The sequence below is a fragment of the Culex pipiens genome, chromosome 3 (genome assembly GCF_016801865.2).
Source record: "Culex pipiens pallens isolate TS chromosome 3, TS_CPP_V2, whole genome shotgun sequence".
In the NCBI taxonomy this organism is placed as follows: Eukaryota; Metazoa; Arthropoda; class Insecta; order Diptera; family Culicidae; genus Culex; species Culex pipiens.
This window is the reverse complement of record NC_068939.1, coordinates 184,085,664-184,106,348: the sequence shown is the minus strand read 5'-3', so window position 1 is coordinate 184,106,348 and position 20,685 is coordinate 184,085,664. Positions and strand designations below refer to the sequence as shown.

General features: G+C 35.4%; 1 protein-coding gene across 1 annotated transcript in view; it reads right to left on the bottom strand.

Moving 5' to 3' along the window:
* The window catches only part of LOC120414327 (nephrin), a 258,628-nt gene that overhangs the window by 19,492 nt on the left and 218,451 nt on the right, over positions 1–20,685 (bottom strand). The window contains exons 8-14 of the mRNA XM_039575467.2: positions 19,078–19,229; positions 14,720–14,870; positions 14,515–14,645; positions 10,936–11,089; positions 6,127–6,218; positions 5,629–6,040; positions 540–652 (exon numbers count right to left, since the gene is read on the bottom strand). Coding sequence (XP_039431401.1) covers positions 540–652; positions 5,629–6,040; positions 6,127–6,218; positions 10,936–11,089; positions 14,515–14,645; positions 14,720–14,870; positions 19,078–19,229 — 1,205 coding nt within the window. The remainder of the gene's footprint in view (positions 1–539; positions 653–5,628; positions 6,041–6,126; positions 6,219–10,935; positions 11,090–14,514; positions 14,646–14,719; positions 14,871–19,077; positions 19,230–20,685) is intronic.

Here is a 20,685-nt window from a genome sequence, read left to right as displayed (position 1 = left end):
GGTTTTTATCCCGCGCTGTGGAGTGAGCTAACGAATTGCACCGTGCTCAAGTTTTCAATCCATCAGCGGGAGACAGCAACAGCAGGAGGAAGTTCGTTTCATCAGTCACACAGCTGACAAAACCGAAAGCTCTTTCTCTGTGTTTTAACTGCCAACTAGCAGAAATGCAGCAGCACTACATAACTGAGAGTTACGGAAGCCAAGGGAAATAATAAATGCTGAAAGTGGTTTCAACTTCCGAGAAACGGGGGAAAAAGTTCATCCTTTTGTCGCACGAGATTACTATTTTTTTTGTCACGTGTAGAAATAGAAAATAGTTCTGGTAAAATGTTTGGAATAGACACCTTTTTATAAATTTGACTCAAATCAAAACCCACTATTTTACACTTAAAATAAAGCAAATCTAAATATCAAACAAAAAATATATTTCGATCCAAAAATCAACCCATTCCAAACACTTAACCACGACAGAGTGTCGTGAAGGGATGCCCTTCCGAAGGGCCGTTTTGGGGGAGGCCGGCCGCGGTGGTTACACTTACGTCCACGTGGAACTGCTGCGGGATGCCACCGTCCTTGCCGGCCAGGCACGACACGTGCACCGTGTAAGCGGTCACATTGGATATGGTGCAACTTTTAATTGGATCAGGAACGTCTGTGAATGAAAAAAAAAGAGAGTGGTTTGTGAGAAAAAAAAACAAGGATTTACATTTTTTGTTTTCTGTATGAAATAATGATTCAGTGGGGTTGAGCATGCAACTTGAGCGGTAGGATTGAAAAGTCGAGGTCATTTTTGTAGCGTTTGCACTTTTAATTGGCGAGGGAAAGGTACCATTTTAAGTGTTCAAGTTGGATAAAAGATTTTTTGAAATAAATCAATTAAATTTATCATGTGTTTATCAAAAGATATTTTTCTATCAGCACACTTTTGCTTAATATCTCATTCATGAATAAAATTTAGCAAAGTGCTTGTTTGTTTCATTCTAATATTTAACATATTGTTAGGTACGGATAAAAAATACAAGCTTTTAATTAATTTCTAGAATAAATTTGAAAAAAAATCCAAGCGGCTCAATTTCCTTAAAAAAATGTTGTTTTTTGGTGGTGTTTGATGTTATTTTTATTTTTTTTCATGTTTCAAAAACAACAAATTGGTTTGTTACTTATATTTTAAACAAGCCAGATTTTTCATTTCAATAAAAATATTTAAATTATAATCCATATTATTATTATTTTAAGCTAAAATTCATCTCGGCAAATCGGGACTATAATCTGACATGGGTCAACAGTTTTTAGAGCTCTTAAAATCATTAAATTTGATGATCGAAACCTGAAAAGTTGAACTTTTCAGTACTTTATTGAAAAGTAATATCTTTCAATATAATTTCGATATGATTGGTATATTGACTCAACACATGGACATTTTACTCAAAAATATATTCAAAGGGCTTTTTTTTGGAATTGCAAAAAAATTTACGCAGCTTTTGCAAAACTGGATTTTTCATCACTTGTCGTATTTATTAACTCGGAGAACCTCGTTAATAAATGTACGACACGTGCTGAAAAAATCATCTTCTTTTTTAAAAATTGAGCTCATATTTTAGCACTTAGAGATGGCATTGATTTAGAAAAACAAATGTGGTGTGGTGGTTCCCGGAAAATTGAAAATTTATTAAAAATGGTTTTGATTATAAATTTTGCAATAAAATCGCAAAGGACAGCTACCTGGTCAAAATTAGTCCGAGGATCAATGCATGGCTTGGTTACTTGTAAAAAATCATACAACTTGAAGATAACGTACACAATCCAGTGGCTTTAAATTTGTGAACCAAGTTAGGCCATTGCAAATATTTTTTAAAGTTATGTCCCCCTTAAAAATTAGGGAGCAAAACATTTTTTTTTTCAAAAAGCTTCAAATTTCAATGAAAATAGACGTCTATAGTCAACAATTTAAAATGCACTTTCCTGCTTTTAAAATCACTTTTAACATGTTATGGCTCGATTAAAAATATTAAGTTTTTGGGTTTGAAATTCCGGTGTACAGTACCACATAAAAAAACTTTGCTGAAAAAGAAAAAATCGTCAATACTAAGATTTTTTGGACTGGTGTAAAATGCATTTTAAAACACTTTTTTGCAATTCCGTCGTGAAACTACTTACTTTTCCTGTCATTCTTGAACGACGAAATAGCCTACTTTTCTGTACCAAAAATAACAGAATCGAATAGCAACACTTTTCAAAATAAATGCTGAAAAGTTCTACTTTTCAGCACTGAAATGGGTGCTGAAAAGTTGAACTTTTCAGCACTTGTTTCGAAAAGTAACACTTTTCAAATTTTTTTTTGATTTAAACGATTTATTGACAAAATACATGAAAATTCGACTTAAAATTTCACTCAATGGGTGTTTTTCGAAATTGCAAAAAATGTTGTATGGAACTCGTTGCAAAACTTGATTTTTTCAGCACTCGTCGTATTTATCCAACTCGGTGAACCTCGTTGGATAAATGTACGACTCGTGCTGAAAAAATCCTCTTTTTGCAACTTGTTGCATAAACTACTATTTTTTATTCAAAAGTTGAATCCATGGCTTGAAATTTCAATTCTTATATGTTTTTTTGCCCTCTCTCGACTTTGGCCTCGACTTTATAAAATACAAGCCTTACCCGACAAACATCGTTCTGCCTTTTTTCGTTTGTTGACGTTTTTTGTTTTTTTGCCTATTCAGCCTCCTGTGATCAACGTAACTTTCTCCATACAATTTGCCGATGTTCCGGAATCGGTTCCAGAGTGGCCGAAGTGTCAATTAGTTAGCGTAAGAACCTTCCTTGGACTTATACGAACCCAACGCAACAAAGAGCACCTCGATCCGACGCTCCGTACACAGAAAAAAAAATCATGGTAATATTACATCTGGGAAGGGGTACATCTTTTATGTCAGAAAAAAGGTGTAATTTTACCGCTGGAAATGTGTAATTTTACCACTTTTCTGTTGTAATGTCACTTTTTCAGTCTAAATTGAGGTAAAATTACATCATAAAAGAGGTAATATTCAACCTTCCAAAATTAAAGCTTCCAAATTTACATTATTTTTTTCTGTGTACTGAACTGATTCGCGTTCGAACAAAACCGTCGAAATTTTTTATATATATATATATACAAGCTCTTCCCGGCAAACTTCGTCCTGCCCTTTTTTGGTTTCCTGACGTTTCTTGCTTGTTTGCTAATTCAGCCTCCTGTGATCAAAATTTGATTTTACGCAGCTTTCTCCATACAATCTGCAGATAGTCCGGAATCGGTTCCAGGGTGGCCAAAGTTGTCACTTTTTGGCGTAAGAACCTTCCTTGGACTTTTACGAACTCAACGCAACAAAAAGCACCTCGATCCGACGCTCCGTATTGAACTGATTCGCGTTCGAACAAAACCGTCGAAATTTTTTATATATATAGATAGATTTGCAACGGCCTTCTAAAAATATTTTGGCAGGCGTTTTTTGGGCATTTCATTGTGCAGCAAGTAATTATCATAAATTTAAATGTTTTTTTTTTAAATCAAAATGTTAAATTTTGGTTTGCTTTTTATCTTATGAATTACACTTCAATAAATGACTTCCATTGAAAGTTTTTTCTTGACACAACAAGTTTATTTAATATCAAAATAATCTATATAATTTAATTCGGTTTTGTAAGGTAAGTCTGAATCAAACTTTATTGGTAAGATGTTATTCCTCACATACAGCTTTGATTTTTTTTCTTCAGTTTGAATTAATCTCTGCGATCAACAAATTATAAAAGTTTATACTCGTTCCTCAAAATAAATATGATTCCTGTTTCCTTACACTAAAATCAAATTACCATTTTTTTACAATACAATTTTGAAGCTTTGGTGTCTTCCGAAGAGTTGTTGCAAATGGAAATTGGCAACTTTTGGCTCGGTTGAAAATAAGATTGGTTCACGATAAGATTCAGAAAATCTAACTTTCCTGGAGTAATCATTTTTGGGATCTTTTTTTTCTCTTCTAGAAAACGGTTGGGCTTGCCAAACCAAGTAATTTTGTCTTAAAAAAAAAAACAAAATTTTCTTTCGCATTCTACGCCTTTTGCAACTAATTTCATTAAAGAGGAGAAACTAAAATTAGGCTAATTTGATTGTAGAATGCAGTAAATTAAAAATTTATCAAACAGTTTATGAATAAATTGTATTTGAAGTAAAATAAACGGAACGATATTCTATATGTTCGGTTTTCGAAACAAGGTATTTTGATAGTAACATTTTAACAAAGTTTGCCATCATCTAGGGCAATCGGAATAGTTGTTGTCTTATTTCATTAAGGATTACATACATGTAAAAAATCACCAAATTTCATAATACAGAAAGTTTGTTAAATCCACAAGAAAGTAGATTTTAAATCACTCCTGAAAGTTTCATGAAGATATTTTGAGATTAAACAGAGTTACAGACGATTTAAGGGGTTACATACACATGTAGAAAATCACAAAATTTCATATTACAGAAAATTCATTGAATCCACTTAAAAGATGATTTTCAATCACTCCCGAAAGTTTCATGAAAATATCACATGATTAAACTGAGTTAGAGACGATTTTAAGCTCAACAATTTGCCGTGCGCAAAGCGGACTGTCAAACTTTCTGAGCGTTTTTTCTTGAAACACCGAGTTGATTTACGGGTGCCACGATATCTCGAGATGGGATGGACCAAATTGGCTGAAATTCGGGGTGAAGACTCTCAAGGCATATCCCGTGTGCATGACGAAGCCCGATTTTAAAATTTTGCTTTTTAAAAAAATACAAAAATAAAAAACTTACGATTTTTTGTATGAAAAACACAAACACATTTTTATCTTTAAAAAAAAATAGTTTTTTGAAAATCGGCCTTCGTCATGCACACGGAATCGGTTTAACAAGTCTTCACCAATTTGAACAGGTTTGGCAGGCAGGCAGTGTTGAGATATTGTGGCACCCGTTTTTTTTTCAAATTGATAACTTCAGATAGCTATATCTCGACAATGATTCATCCAAATGTCTTCAAATTTGTTGTGGTAATAGATAAAAATATATATTTGAATTCCCTGAAAACAGATAAAAAAAATTAAGTTTGTGCTCATACCAACCTCTAAAATTTTTGCCGATTTACATGCATGTAACCCCTTAAGGTGACTTTAACCAAAGAAATAAAAAGATACAGTTGTTTTAGGTAGGTTCGAGTTTCCTATCTTCGAATAAATGCAAAAACGATAACATTTTCGATCACGGCATCAGAAATGAAACAATATTCAAGGTGAAATGCTACGAAAATAGAAATTGCAACAGTGAATATTCATAGAGAGCGCAGCGCATTGTATCCAAGCGAAAATTGTTATTTTAATCCAGTTAGACGGAAAGTACATTTCCACCAGCATCCAGGAAATGTTGCAATTTAAGCCACTGATGAAGATTACCCTTTGCACCAGAAATTGATACTATTATAGTCTATACCCAGAAGCAGCAGCAGCACAAACCACAATCTCGCAAATGTTGAGTTGAGTTGAGCTCAATCGCTCGCCCCGCCCCGAGGCTAAAGGACATACAAATAATCCCATTCAACGTTTATGTATGTGCTGAACTGAACTCACCTGCCACCAGGATGTGATACAGGCAGTGGCCACTCTGGCCGTACGTGTTGGTGGCGGTGCAGGTGACGGTCCCGAAGCTGGTGAACGACTCGATCCGGTACATGTACAGCTGGCCGTCCACGGGGACCGGTTTCGGTGGCTGCTGTTGCCGTTCGAGCTTCCTGCGGACCATTTCCTCCAGGTTGGGCCCCACCAGCAGATTATGATTGCTGCCCGTGGATCCGGACGAGGAGGACTGCGATGAGTGATGATGGTGATGGGGATGGGACGAGGAGGAGTCCCCGTGGGAACCGTGCTCGGTCTCGGCCAGTGCCAGCTGGTGGTGCGATTCGGCCTCGATGTTCGAGTACGGCGGAAGCTCGAGCATGCTTTCCAATGAGTTATTAAATTGCCACCGGAACAGCAAGTTGGGCTGCGGGGGGGGAAGACCGGAACGAAAGCGGTTTAGTATTAATGGTTGAGCAATTTACGAACATTTAATGTGAATAAATAAATTACCATCGGATTAGCGTCGATATCGCAAGTGATGTTAACTGTTTGCTTCACAGCAGCTCGTATTATTTGTGCTTCTGATTTGCAAACCGGTGGATCTGCAAAGAGTGGAGAACGAAAACGAACGGATTGAGTGGGCCTCGCGCAGAGGATATTAAATGTACGCTTGGAGGATGCCATTACTCAGTAATGGGTGGGATGAAATCAGCGTGTATGCATATCCCACCAACCTCCCCTCCTGGACAAACGGACGAACAAATGAATGTGATGTGTTGTGATGTGTGCGCTGGGGAAATGTGTTCTGAACAAATTGGATGGAAATGGATGACGAGGATGATGATGGTTGATGGGATCGGGTTTAGTGAGTGCTTTTTTGATTTCGAAATAACAGACCCATTTTTTTTGCGTGTGTGGATATGACAGAATGATGAATTCCACAGCGAGATGTGTATCGCACGTTCGGTATTGTTTGACAATGGACGAAAATAAGCTCGATGAGAGGGAGGGCAAACAAAACTCTACTTTTGGAAGGGCTTTGCGTATTTGCTTTTTCCGACCTGCCACAGGGTGAATCTGAAACAAGCGTAACAGAACGCCCATAACAAACAGCAGAGCAATGTGATTTTCGATGAAATTCAATCATTTTAAAGTCACTGATTGAATCGAAACCGTGGCTATGTAAACATCAAATTTTGACGAATCGATATTTGATGGACGATTGCTCGAAATTTTTCAATCATAATTCCATTGAATTAAATGGTTTTCGTTTCGTTGAGACTGTATTTGAACTGGTCCAACACGATTTCAATCTCAATCCTTTTCGAAAATGCAGAATTTCAGTTTCTGTGAGTTGCAGCTGAGTGGTGAAAATTGTTTTCCAACATTTTTTTTAGGAAAATTTTGCGTACAAGTTTCCTTGGAGAAAATTTGAATTTAAATCGGCTCGAAAAATCAAGGGCAATTTTGCTCTTTTTTATATATATTTCAAAATCTTGATGGAAATAGACTGCCCATGTTCGCATAAATGTCCCATATGCAAAAACAGCAAGCTGAGAAAAACGCAAAACAAATTTGTCCCGCACATAAGGCTACGTGTTAAGTTTTCGCGAAAAAAGTGGATTCCCTCCTGATTTCTAGAACAAAGTACTGGATGTTATAGGCTCTTTTGAAAGAGCACACGATTTTGAACCAAACTGCACCAATAACTCAAAAGTGATGAAAATGCATATGGGACATTTATGCGATCAGGGGCAGTAGAGGTCCATTAAAAAAGAATTGTAATGCACTTTCTTTATATTCATATTTAGCATGTTTGTGCTCGTTCGAAAATATCTCGATTTTTTTCTACACAGTCCAGACTCGATTATCCGAAGGCCTCGAAAAAAATGAACTTCGGATAAGCGATCTTCGGATAACCGAATCACGATTTTTTTTTTTCGTTGTCTTATGTTTGACGGTCGAGCTTAAGTATGACCCATAAACTACTCTAAATTTATTAAGAATTTTAAAATCCAAGATGGCGGCCGAAATGACGGTGATAAAATATTGAAAAATGCATTTTTTTTTATTTAAAAGTCCAATTTTCATATTTTTTATATTTGATCAGAGTCGATGGACTTAAACTTCCAAAAATATTTGTTCAGAATTTGATTCTGAGTCGATAGGTATACGTGATGGTGGGTCTACGAGATCGAATGAAGAAGTTCATTTTTCGAGTGATTGTATAGCCTTTCCTCATTAAGGTGAGGAAGGAAAAACGATGCAGCTTTTCATTATTCAACTGTAAAAATTTTGGGACATTTTATGAATTTTTCGAATCTGCAACAACCTTTAGAAGATATCGAAAAATGATGCTGGGATCCGTGATCAGGGACAAAAGTTACGCAAATTCAATTTAACATCCAAAACGATATGAGAAACTGTCACTTAGTTCATAGAAAGTAAATAATTGGGTTATTACTATTTTGCTTCAATATTTAAATTATTAAAATTCCCAGAAGACATTCAAGGCATTGCCATGATTTTTTTTACCATTTCCGGCATTGTTCTGTGGAATAGATTTTGTAACATTGACCAAACCTAGGGGATGGAACTCGTCTGAAAAACCTGTATCATTTCTCCTTCAAAACGGTGGCGCTGCGTGGTGGTAGCTGCCCTGTTTATACACTGTAAAATTATCCATGGCTAATCCACACAGAAAAAAAAATGATGGTAATATTCATCAGGAAATGGTGACAGATTTTGTGGCAAAATAAATGATAAATTTTACCCCAGAAAATGATGAATTTTCATCAGTTTTTGATGAATATTCATCAGGTTCACATTTTTACACATTTTTTATGTAATATTACACAAATAAAGAGGTAATATTCAACCTACCAAATTTTCAACATTCCAAAATTCAACTTTTTTTTTCTGTGCAAGGAACCAAAACGGGGCAACAGAAATGTCTGTCCAAAAGGGGTGCTGCAAAAAACTTATTTTTTGTATAAAATTTTCGAACAAATCAGCAACAATTTAAAAGTTTGATAGTCAAACTATACATTAAATTTAGTTTTGTTATTTGTTTTTGCAAAACCGCATGTTTTTCAACGAAAGGGCCAAAAATATTCGTAATTACATTTTGCCTCTTGGTGGCGCTTTGTATTAGTATGTGTGTGGTCGATGTTTGCGGACGTGCACGCAGAACAAAGAACAGTGAGAACTAGCGAAAATCCCTCACTTTCTTCGCTTTCTTCTGATACAGGTCGCCATATTGAAATTGCTTGAAGATTCATTCCCGTGCCAAACCCCATATAGGAGGGCCGAGGTACCCCAACGGAATCTGAAATATCTCCGGTAAAAATGGACCATATATGACAGTTTAAAATATAGACAAATCTAGATCGTTTGCAACCAGAAGCATCCAATTTGGTCCATTCTATAGGTATACCAAAAGTTATAAGATTTTTAAGGAAAATAATAGGGGTCAATTGACTACCAGAAGTCTGAACTTTTGTAAGAAAAAAGTGTTTTAAATTGCATTTTACACTTGTTCAGTTGTTTTGGAATAAAAAGTTTTCAAAAAATGTAAGATTTGGCGAAATCAAATATTTGAGCGAAAAAAAACTTCACAGCAAAAAATCCGATGGTAAAATCGCATGCAAAAGCATGCACATCACCTTCGTCAAAATAAACACTTAATATTACACACTGCATGTACAATTTTTGATAACACAAAAAAAAAGTTGCAAACCGACGGGATTCAAACCCAGCACCAACAGTAAGGACTGGCGCCTTAGCCCAGTCGGCCATCAGACCGATGAAAAGCTGTAAGGATAAACGCATATATGAGCTTGACATTTCGGTCAAGTAGGTTTCCCATACTGATGGGCTACATATTTCAGGGTGTAAAATCACATAAAATTGCTTTAAATAATGCAATATTTATTTTACACCCAGGCCTTTTACACGCAGCTGGATCACTACTTTTTTAGCTGTGTTTGTACCCAAATTTCAGAGTCGGGAGAATCGTTCCCCTTAAAAATTTATTAAGGGGTCAAGGCCAGAGTCGAAAGAATAATGCTAACAATAGGGGGATGGCGTCGCTATTTTTAGACCACGTTTTCCACTTTTTCTCCATCGAAACCGACTACTTTATCGACTTCATTTTGCTGGGCGAGATAGGAAGCCGTCTATTTTTAGACGATGACTCAGCACTTTTCCACTCTTGCACTTAAAAAAACCAGATGGCAGCACGATTTAACGACACGTCCCTATTCACACCATCATAACAAATGTGTTCATTCTTTAATTGAAACATAAAACTCCAACAAGTGTCATACATCGACATCTGACCACTCTTTAGTCACCAGGTTGTGGTGGCCGAGGCAGTAAAGTTATTGGAAAAGTCTGTCAAAGGTCTCTGGTTCGTTTCCCGTCGTTGACACTTTTAGTTTTTTGTTTTGACGGATGAGCTTTTTTTGCAAATGAACCTCGAGAGTATAATTCGTTCGCCCATCTCGAGCTGTGTTCTCTGTGTCCGTGAATGGTTCCTCTATTCTCTCGACTTGAGGCCATTTTTCTCTCGGACGAGCGCTGCCTAGTTTTGGGTGTGTACATTGAAAACAGACAGACCAGACAAACATATTCAGAACTATTCCCAGAGCAAACTACTTTATAATTCAACAAAAGTTCTGTAACCGTAACCTAAATTCGAACTTTTGAACAAGTTTGCGGATCTGTAACCAGAGAATCCAATCATTCTCGTGTGTCCTTCTCCGTACTGTAGATACGGGTTTTGATTCTTGGAAGGCGCCGCCGGCACTCACAGGTATGTTATCAAATTCTGCCAAATTTTGATTCAACAGAAAAGATAACCCGACCTTCCATCCATTAACGTCGACACGTGACCCCGACACTTTTCATCGTGAAATTATGACATCCTTTGCCAACCTGCGTCGAGTTCGCGATCGGACTGACGGGCTGTCTCGCGAGGAGGGGCCACCTGTTCTCATCATCATCGTCATCATCACGACGCAATATTGATTCGATTGTACCCCTCGCGGGCCCCGTGTCCGGTAGGTGTGACTCTCTGGTTGCCGGTTTCGGCACACGTGGGAATTCCGTCCCATTTCGGAGGAAGTGTAGTGACGAAAACACCTCCCGGGCCAACAATAACGAGTTTGTGTGTGCGTGTGTGGCCTTGTGACCAACATGTGTATATGCATGATTGATTATTGTGATTTCGTCCTTTTGCCGGAAGTTGCCGGTTGACGGGAGGGTGGGAAGTGTATTGAACAGGTAGACAGGGCAGGGCAGGTGGGGAATAATTACATTTGATATCCAAATACAGTTGATTGCTGGTGACGGTCCCGAGCGTGTTGGCCGCCTTGCACATGTACTCGCCGTGAGTCGCCTTCGTGATGCTCTGCAGGACCAGCGTCTGATTGGAGATGATTATGCCGCGCGCTGATTGAAGCAGTTTGTTCTGGAATTAAATTTGAATTATAATGTGCCGTCTTGGGGGAGGGGGGGGGGGAGGGGAGGAAAGGAAGCGAGCTGAGGAAACCATCAGGTGGAGCCCAATCCAAGTATGCGATGAAAAAAGCAGGTATGCTGCTGTTGTGTTCCACCCTCCCCCAAAATGAAAAATTATTCGTTTGGGTCAGAGCACAAAATAAACATAATTCAACTTGTTCCGTTTGCGGAATACTTTTTATATCTGCTACCTCGTTCCTCTGGGAAATTTGGAACGACACAAGTCTTGGGGAAAAGAAGGAGGAGTGCAAAAGTTACTCTTGTGCTTGCTGCAAATATGACTGATCAAGATAAATTTTGATTATTTGGTTCGCTTTGCTGATGAGATTTTTTTTTCATCTCGTTTGCATTTTTTAGTCAGAATTGATATGTTTACAAACAATCTGTATCCTGCATAAAATCTACAGGATCATGTAGATTTGATTTTGTGCCTGAAATACGCACATTCTCTTGATTCCAATGATGTATTTTACCAAAATAATTTTCTTTTACAAACAAGCTCCTTCTCTACAGGGAGCTTTGTTGTTGTTTGAGAACTTATTCCATTTCTAATAATCCTCTCTCGGTAAACTTTACGCGATAGGTCTGGCCACTTAAACGTTTGGGATTTTTCTATGTATTGTAGTCCAATGGCTCACAATGAGTGTTGATAAACGACAAGAAGTGTGTAAGGCGTAGTCTTGACCAAAAAATAGGAGAAAGTGTGACCATATGGTCACTCGAACAATTGTTATTTTTGCCCTACTTTCCCTTACTAATTGGTTTTAATTTACAAAAAATTATTTATATTATATTTATTAATTGATTAGCTCAGTAGAGTTTACAAGAAAAAATCTGTTTATTTCTACCAAATATTTGGAAAAAATTCTTAAAATTACTGTCAATAGCATTAAATTAAAGCTCGATCATATTTAATTCTATTGTTTCAGCAGAAAATAAAACAAGCTTAGACGAAAGAAAATATATAAACAAAAAATTGATCAAAATATATTCTGATTTAAAAAAAAAACCTGAATTTATCTTTGCACACAATTTCATTTATTTCGTAAAATAAAAAATAGAACACCCCATTCAAAATTTCCCCGAAAACAAGGGGCGAATAAATATAGCAGTTTTTTCATTAATGTTGGAAAAAAATTACAATTGCTTGTAAACTCATTAACGTTTTTTTTTATTTCCCCAAAAATAAGAGGGAACAAAAATCTGTATTCCTAAATTCTGCAGTTTTTTTTTTAATCTTGTAAAGTCGATCGTTTAACGTTTATTTTTGGATTTTTGGGTGATTTCAAAGAAAGCTAGAAATCTAGTAATTTTGTTCGGAAACCTTTTATTGGAGGTCAGATACTGGTCAAATATGTAATTTAGAGTCTCTTAAGGCATATTTATAAGAAATTTGATGGATTTTTACATAAATCCATTATCGATTTTCAGCATTTTCAGATTCTTTTCTGAAGGAAAAAAAATGAGCCCTTCTTTCATGGTGCCGAATATCACACTTGCTGAATTTACTATCTTTAGTTTGTTTAAAGAAACACACCGTGAGAAAATATGTTGTAATGTTTGTAAGGTTTCCAAAATTTTGGTACCACTAATCGGAAAAAAAAGACGTAAAACCATGGGAAAAATATATTTATATTCATATATTTGACTAATTTGAAACAGTTACTTAATATGGCTTAAGGGCAATGCAAATATTTTTCAAAGTTTTTGTCCCTCAGCTCTGGCCGGGGTTGAGGGGGGAAATAACAAACCAAAGTCTCAACATTTGAATTCAAAAAGTGTTTTAAAATGCATTTCACACTAGTTCAGTTGTTGTTTTGCAATCATTAGTTTTCAAAAAATGTGAGATTTTTTTTTAAAGATCAATTTTTTTTAAAGGTTCAAAAGATTTTTTAATCAACCCAAACATGCTTAAAAATGATTCTAACCGCAAGGGAATGCATTTTAAATTGATTTCAGCTGATTGCACTTAATTTTCAAAAGAACTTTTGAAGTTTTTTGAAAAAATATTTTTTTGGCCCCCTGATTTTCAGGGCCAACTTTGAAAAAGGAGCGACAAAAACTTTAAATAAAATTTGCACCAGCCTAACTGATATAGTTTAAAAGCATTTATGTTGTTTTCAAAATATCAAAATTGGGCTTGAAATTGAAAAAAAAAATTAAAATATTTTTTTCATAAATATATACTTTTTGTATTGTTGACAATAAATTTTAATCTTAACCTTCTTCAAACCCACCCTGCAGGCTACTATCTAAAATTTCACCAAAAATATGTTTTAACCAATCGTCAAAAAGCATTTGAAAGAAGAACTTTTAAAATTTAAGAAAAATTGTGATTGGTTTAATTTGTTCTGGGGTCAACTTTGGCTGTGTTTTTAACTAAAATTTTATATATTTTATGTAAAAATACACAGCAAAAAAAGTAGAATTTTAGAATGTCGAAAATTGGGTTGGTTGAATATTACCTATTTTTTTAGTAATATTACCTAAAAAATGTGTAAAAATGTGAACCTGATGAAAAATAATCAGAAAGTGATGAAAACTCACCAATTCCTGATGATATATTAAATATTTTTTGACGCAAAAACTGTCACCATTTTCTGAAGAATATTATCATTATTTTTCCTGTTTAAGTATGCAGTAATTATTGTAACGTCCCAGACTATGTATCTACGCATTTTTTACAATTTAAATAATAATGGTTGGAATAGATAATTATAGAAAATGTGAAAAAAATGTAAAAAAAAATAAACCAAACTTTAAAAACAAAACGTTCCCCTTAAAAAAAATCCGAAAAATGAGGGGGTATAAAAATCGGAATTTTTCTAAATAAAAAGAATCGATTTTTATTAGACAAAGCTTATAAAATCGATTGTATAATACGTTTTTTTTTTATCAGATTAAGACCGTTATTTTTATTTCTTAATTTTGATTTTTGAGATCACAGATTAGTCAAATACGTTTAAACCAAATAAAAATATTTTCGTAAATTTATTGAAATTTTGCAAATTTTGGATAGTAGAAAAACTGTAATGATGTATAAAGCATTTTGTGATGCTTTCACCTAAATAATTGGATAAGGCATAAAATTTTAAATTTAGTTTTTTTAATAGCTTAAATATCATTGTTATTTTGACTGAGACAGAAAATAGCGCTATTTATAAGCTTAGTATTCTTTTAAAAAATCGAAGTCATCATGTTGCGCAATTTGAATCGTTAAAAATTGATTGTTAAAAAAAAATCAAGAGTAAAATTTCCCAAAAAAATTATCCCAACCAACATCATGGGCTCCCCCCGTTTCTTCAGCTCACGTGCGTTCCACTCTGCTTCCTTTACCCCGCAGGGAAAATCCACCCTCCCTTCGCCGGAACTTACATTATGGAACCATTCGATCTTCTTCGCCGGTGGGTTCGCTTTGATGTCACACTCCAGATACACGTCCGAACCTTCCATCAGATTTTGCGAGTTGAGCGGCGCCCCGAGCGAAAGCGAAATAACGGGTACATCTGTAACGGCAGGAGACAGTGTTGGTGTTAGTGTGGGGGTAAAACGGAGTCACATATCTCTTGTAGGTACGTACGCTTAACGTCCAACACGCGGGAATCCTTGAGGACGATCGTTGGTCCGCCGAATTCATTATAGCTAATTGAGCATGTAATTGATTTTTCATTATCTTCCGGTCCGGGCACGAACACCAGCTCCGACACGGTCACGTTTCCATCGTTGGATGTCTGATTGGGAGGGGAAGGGGAAAGGGAAAGAAGAGAAAGAAGACTGATTAGAGTGTTGGCCCTAAAATGAGGCAATTATATTTTTGGTACGTGTGTGTATGGCTCAGTGTGTGTGAATGCTGCTGAATTTTGTTGAGTAAGAATATTTGCTCAATTAATTAGCGCCTGACGTTTGCCAGCTCTAACTTATTGGATTATAATTTGCTGGATAATGAATGAGTAGAAGTTGGCACGTGGCAGTGATAGACTCTATTTTTATTTTGGGTTTGATTGTTTCAGTATGAGATAGAGTTGTATAAGGAATGAGCAAAGTTATATTAGAATTCTTGGGAAGAACGGAAATAGACCGCAATTTTCATTGCGTAGTTAATCCGAGTCAGTGTGTTTAATTTGTTGACTTGCTACAAATGGTCACAGTTTTTTTTACAACGGAAAAATTAATAAATCATCAGATCAGTTTTATAATTCCATAGAATTTCGCAAATTTTTCCGATATATTTCATTTTGTAATTTGTTGATTTGGATAAAACTTTGTCCATCCATTCCTTTTACAAATCAGCCCCCATACAGATTTGCGGGCTGGCCGTACAAAATGGGCATGTGAATATTCAAAAATCTTAAGAAGGAATTTTTTAATCGATTTGGTGCCTTAGGCAAAGTTGATATGCTTATGATTCTATAGAAAAAATAGGTACACGTGGAACAAATTTTGATTTTCTCTTTATCACCAAAAAATTAATTCCCATAATACATGTTTTTGATGTTTTTTTTTCGAAATTTCTTGAGATGTTTTAGGTACTAAAAAAGGCATCTTTTGCGCTAGAGTTTAGTGTGGTGCAAAATTTGGTATCGTCAATATTTTCAAACGACAATTCAAAAATCCGTTTTTGATGCGAAATGAAATTTGCAATCGATTTTTTTGATACATTGGACCATTTTCTAGTCGTACGCATTTAAAGGCGAAATTTTCGGATACGAAGGAAAAGCACACATGCAAAAAATATTTACGAAAAGCCTAGAAAATTTGAAAAATACGTTTTAGACTTTGTTGCTGAATGATTTTCTCAGTGTTGCTCAACCAGCCCTTTTTCTGATCACTTATATTTCGGGAACTAATGATCCGATTTCCGATATTTAAAAAAATAGAATTGTGTGTTTTTTTTGCTTTTACAGTTGAAAAATCTAGCCCAACATTAAAAATTGTCAATATAAGTGTTTTCAGCCCTTACGAGAACTGTTTTTTGTGATAAAATATGGGAATAATTGTAATTTGAGATTCAGAGCAGAAAAAATCACAAATCTATATTATTGTTTAATTTAAAAAATCGGGCCATTCATTGTTGAGATTTAGGTGATAGAAAAACTAGGGCAAATTGGACAACACTGAGGAAATATGCTTTTTCCGATTTATTTTTATATTTTTGAATGGCTTTATCTCAACTAGAGGTGGGCAAAACCGCTCTTTTTTAGGAGCCGCTCATTTTCGTTCGCTCATTAAAAAGAGCCGCTCTTTTGAACGGCTCTTTCGCTCTTTTTCAAAATTTGGATGAAAAGGTATTTTTTAAGAATCGTGTGATTTTATAAGTTATTTCATATTGGACTTTTAAAAATTATTTGATTCAAAAAATTTAAAACTGAAAACGAGAAGATGCCCTTGAAAACCATAGGTCTTGGCGGTCTCTATTTCTACTGGAACCTAAACATTCGAGTAATTGAATGGCATCCAAACTTAAATCTAGGATGCTGAAAAAATGCTATTAATTTTAAAATTGCTTTTATTTGTGCAAAAATTTGAACTAATGCTGATATTTTATTTGGAGAAAATATTCAGTGAACTCTTTTCAACATTCTGATTTAATCGATAAAGTCTATAAACGCTAAAGTTTAATCGGACAAAAGGACTATTTTTTTCCAAAATCTCTTTGGTAATAATTTACAAATTATGAAGTTTGAAATATTCAAATTTTTATTCCGGTAATACTTTAATATACAATCAGTTGTACAGTGGAAAGTTTTTTTTCGTGTTGTTTAAAAAATCATTTAGTTTTGGGAATAAATTTTATAAGCATTGAAATATTTGAAATTGCATTTTCAATTCACAAAAACCAATTCGATATTACATTTTTTTTGGAAATTCGATAAATTATATTTGAAACATAAATCATGCCATCTTGAAACGGTTCTTTCAAAAAACCGGAGTTTAAAAAGAACCGCGGTTCTTTTTTTGTGAGCCACGGTTCGTTCGCTCTTTTCAGTGAACCGGCTCTTTGAGCGGCTCGCTCTTTTTTTGCCCACCTCTAATCTCAACAAATGTATCAAATAAGTTCAGAATGTTCTCAGCTACTTGAAAATATTTTTTTTAAATGGAAATTTTGCCTAAGAACTTTTTTAAGAGAAATTTTTTTTTCAATATATTTTGAAAATTTAAAGGTCTTAGATTTAACGTTCATTTCAGAACTTTCTGAAAATAATTGCATTTTATTTTCCGTGTATCATTTTTTCAGTTTATTTCTCATCCATACTTTCAACTTTGCTGAAGACACCAAATCGAAAAAAAATCCATCAATAGATACAGCATTTTTGAATGTTCAGCTGTCAAATTTGTATGGAAAATGTATGGACAAGCTGATGATGTAGGTGGGCAAAAAAAAGAGCCACGGTTCTTTTTTAACTTCGATCTTTTCAAAGAACTGTTCCGAGAAATAAATGTAATGGATTTTTTCAGATTATTTATAACAATCCTATGAAAAACTTTAAAAATCAAAGAATGCTTTGATTTAAATTCGTCATTATTTTGTAAAAGAGCACAGTAAAAAAATTCATGGTAATATTACATCTGGGAAGGGGTACATCTTTTATGTCAGAAAAAGGGTTTAATTTTACCTCTGAAAATGTGTAATTTTACAACTTTTCTGGTGTAATGTCACTAAATTGAGGTAAAATTACATCATAAATGTGGTAATATTGAACCTTCCAAAATTACAGCTTCCAAATTTAAACAATTTTTTACTGTGAGCGAAAGAGCCGATCTTTTTTATGAGCGAGCTAAAATGAGCGGCTTCTAAAAAAGAGCGGTTTGCCCACCTCTACAAAATAGTTTTTTTGGGCATACGGAAGGCACACACATAGTTTCAGCCAGATTAAAAAATACAACAAATTTGAAAAATGGTCTTTTTCGTAAAAAAAACATTGTTTCAGGTGAGTGAAGTTCAAGTTTTTGTGTGCATTTCATTTTAACTTTTTAATTTTTGGTAAAAACCTATTTTTGAAATGATAAATAATTGTTTCAAAAATCGAGAAAAGCTTTTAACTACACATTTTAATCCAACTTGCCAATTTTAATAATAATTCGATTACTCCGACCAACGAAACGTACGCGCAGGCTCAATATTTTACAATAAGAAAAAATATCAAAAAAATTTGAAAACATGAATGCTTCTCACCGATTCTTAAAAGCCTTTTCATACATTTCCATTTTTTTTGCGTTTTGCAAGGCGTTTTGACTATACACAGCAAAAAATCCGATGGTAAAATCGCATGCAAAAGCATGCACATCACCTTTGTGAGCAAAAGCATGTAATATTGTATGAGAAAACGTGTACACAAAAAGCATGTACAAAAGAAAAATAAATAAATTTTCCGCAACCCAAAAATAACATCAATCTGGTGAGAGTCATATCCAGATTACCAAGTCCGCACCCCAATTCATTTCATATTCATTTAATTTTTTTTGAAAATTAACTGGAATTCAACGCCAAAGTGCTGCTAGGTCGAAAATGTGAAAAGAATAAGCATATGATTCTTGCATAAATGTTTCTGTAGAATGCAAGCAGTGTAATTTAAGTCAAATTTGAGTTAAAACAGATAAGCTCGCATTAATTATTATTCTAGGCTGTTTTCCAATGAACCTTTCTACGAAATCTTTCCATTTGTAGGAAGTTTATCAATCAAAGTTTACGTCATAATGACGTCCCAACCCTAACCTTATCCATAACTGCCAGCGCCTACTTGAGCTTATTACACCCAACAGCGCGCCTCCATCTCCATAAATCTTCATCAGCTGAAAACAACCAGGCGTCTCCCTCGAATTGAACTTGTCTGTTCTTCCACGAATTCCCCATTGTGTTACAAGTCTTGTAGTGTTACCCTTTGCCCCATATCAAACCGAGCAGCAGCAGCACAACTCTGATTAATTATTTCAACTCACCGTTTGCGACGAGCCCCGGATGATGGATGTGCCCTTGGTCCAGGAGATGCTCGGCGCGGGCCGGCTTCCGGCCGTCAGACAGGATACCTGCGTCTTGATGCCGGCCGTCAACGTGTCCCGGAGGCCCTGCATCGTGATGAACAGCGGTGGCACTGGAAAGAGAGAAGAGAGAGAGAAAGCAGGTCAATTGAGGGTTGGCGTTGATGGGTGGGCACGAGTGGGGACGAGGAATTCAATGAAACATTAATTGACACGATTGAGGTCTCTCCCACCCCCAACCCCCTTTAGGCTCGACGGTTCTGGGCCTGGAAATGGTTTTACGGCTCACGTGTCAACCCGGGGTTCGATATCTTTGCGCCGTAACAGGATTATCGAAATTACGAGAGGGATTTTGCGACACGATGTACAGCTCAATTCCGGAGCTTTGCAGTATTCGGGGAGGTTAGTTTGGGCGGAGAACAGGAGGAGGGGTGATTTAAAGGTCGTTGACGGTGGAAGAACATTACAAGCAATGGTCGTGTTGTAACCGTGTAATGCTCGGGGGAGATTAAACCGTACCCTGTTATGGGGCAAGTGTTTTAATAAAACGGGAAAACCGGGCACGCAAATGTCGTAAAGTTTAACGGCCGTCGGTTTAATCATCCTGGCCCTGGCATGGCGTTGAGGGTAGTGTTGTTGTTGTTTTTGTTTGTAGCGTAGTTTTTACCTTTACTTTTTCTTTTTTCACTTTACTTTTTTTTTCTGTCGGCTAAGGGAGCAACCAAGCAGATGCACGGTCTAAAGGTCGCATATTTGTCTTGATAATCTAGGAATTTAACCTTCAACCGGTGCGCCACCGGTGTCGTTTAGCGGTTCGGAAAGCAGGTTAACGAGGTATGCCGAATCGCTGACATAGTTGCGTTGCATTGAGGGGCAACATGCTTGTGGAGCTTCAAAATGAAGCAATTTTGTGCTTTATCATAATGAGCTGACATGATTTTTAATCAGGGTTGAAAACATTAAAAAAAGGACCAATTCAGATGAAATGATAATTTAACAAACTATTTAGAAAATTCTTTGCGTAACTGATTTGTTATTCGACAAGCAAAAGTAATTATAAGACATTCGATGAAAGTTGGAACATTTTGTATTATTAAATTAAAAGTCTATTATTAAAAAATTACTTATCACCAGAATAGCATAGACCAAAAAAAAAACATTTGTTTCGACAGGTGATGTATAATGGTAGAGAGCCTGCATTGAAAATGACATGGAAATTTCAAAAGTTTAATGCAATTTATTTTTATTTTTTATATTGTTGTTAATTCCATTTTCACAAAACTGCAGATTTTTTCAAAAATACTCAAATTTCATAATTTATAATATGGCTGTTAAACTTTTCACTATTTTAGGGTTTTGTTAAAAAACAATAAATTTTTCACAAGTGCGTATTTTTTCGAAAAAACTAAAAATTTTATTGTTTGCAATATGGGTAGCGAGGCGAAATTGTGTTTGCTTTTTTCAATGAAAATGCATGCCAAATTTTGAATCGTTTGTATTTTCGGAAAAAATACGGCATTTTGTAAAAAATTTAGTATTTCTTTAATTTGTGAAAATGCATGCAAGTTA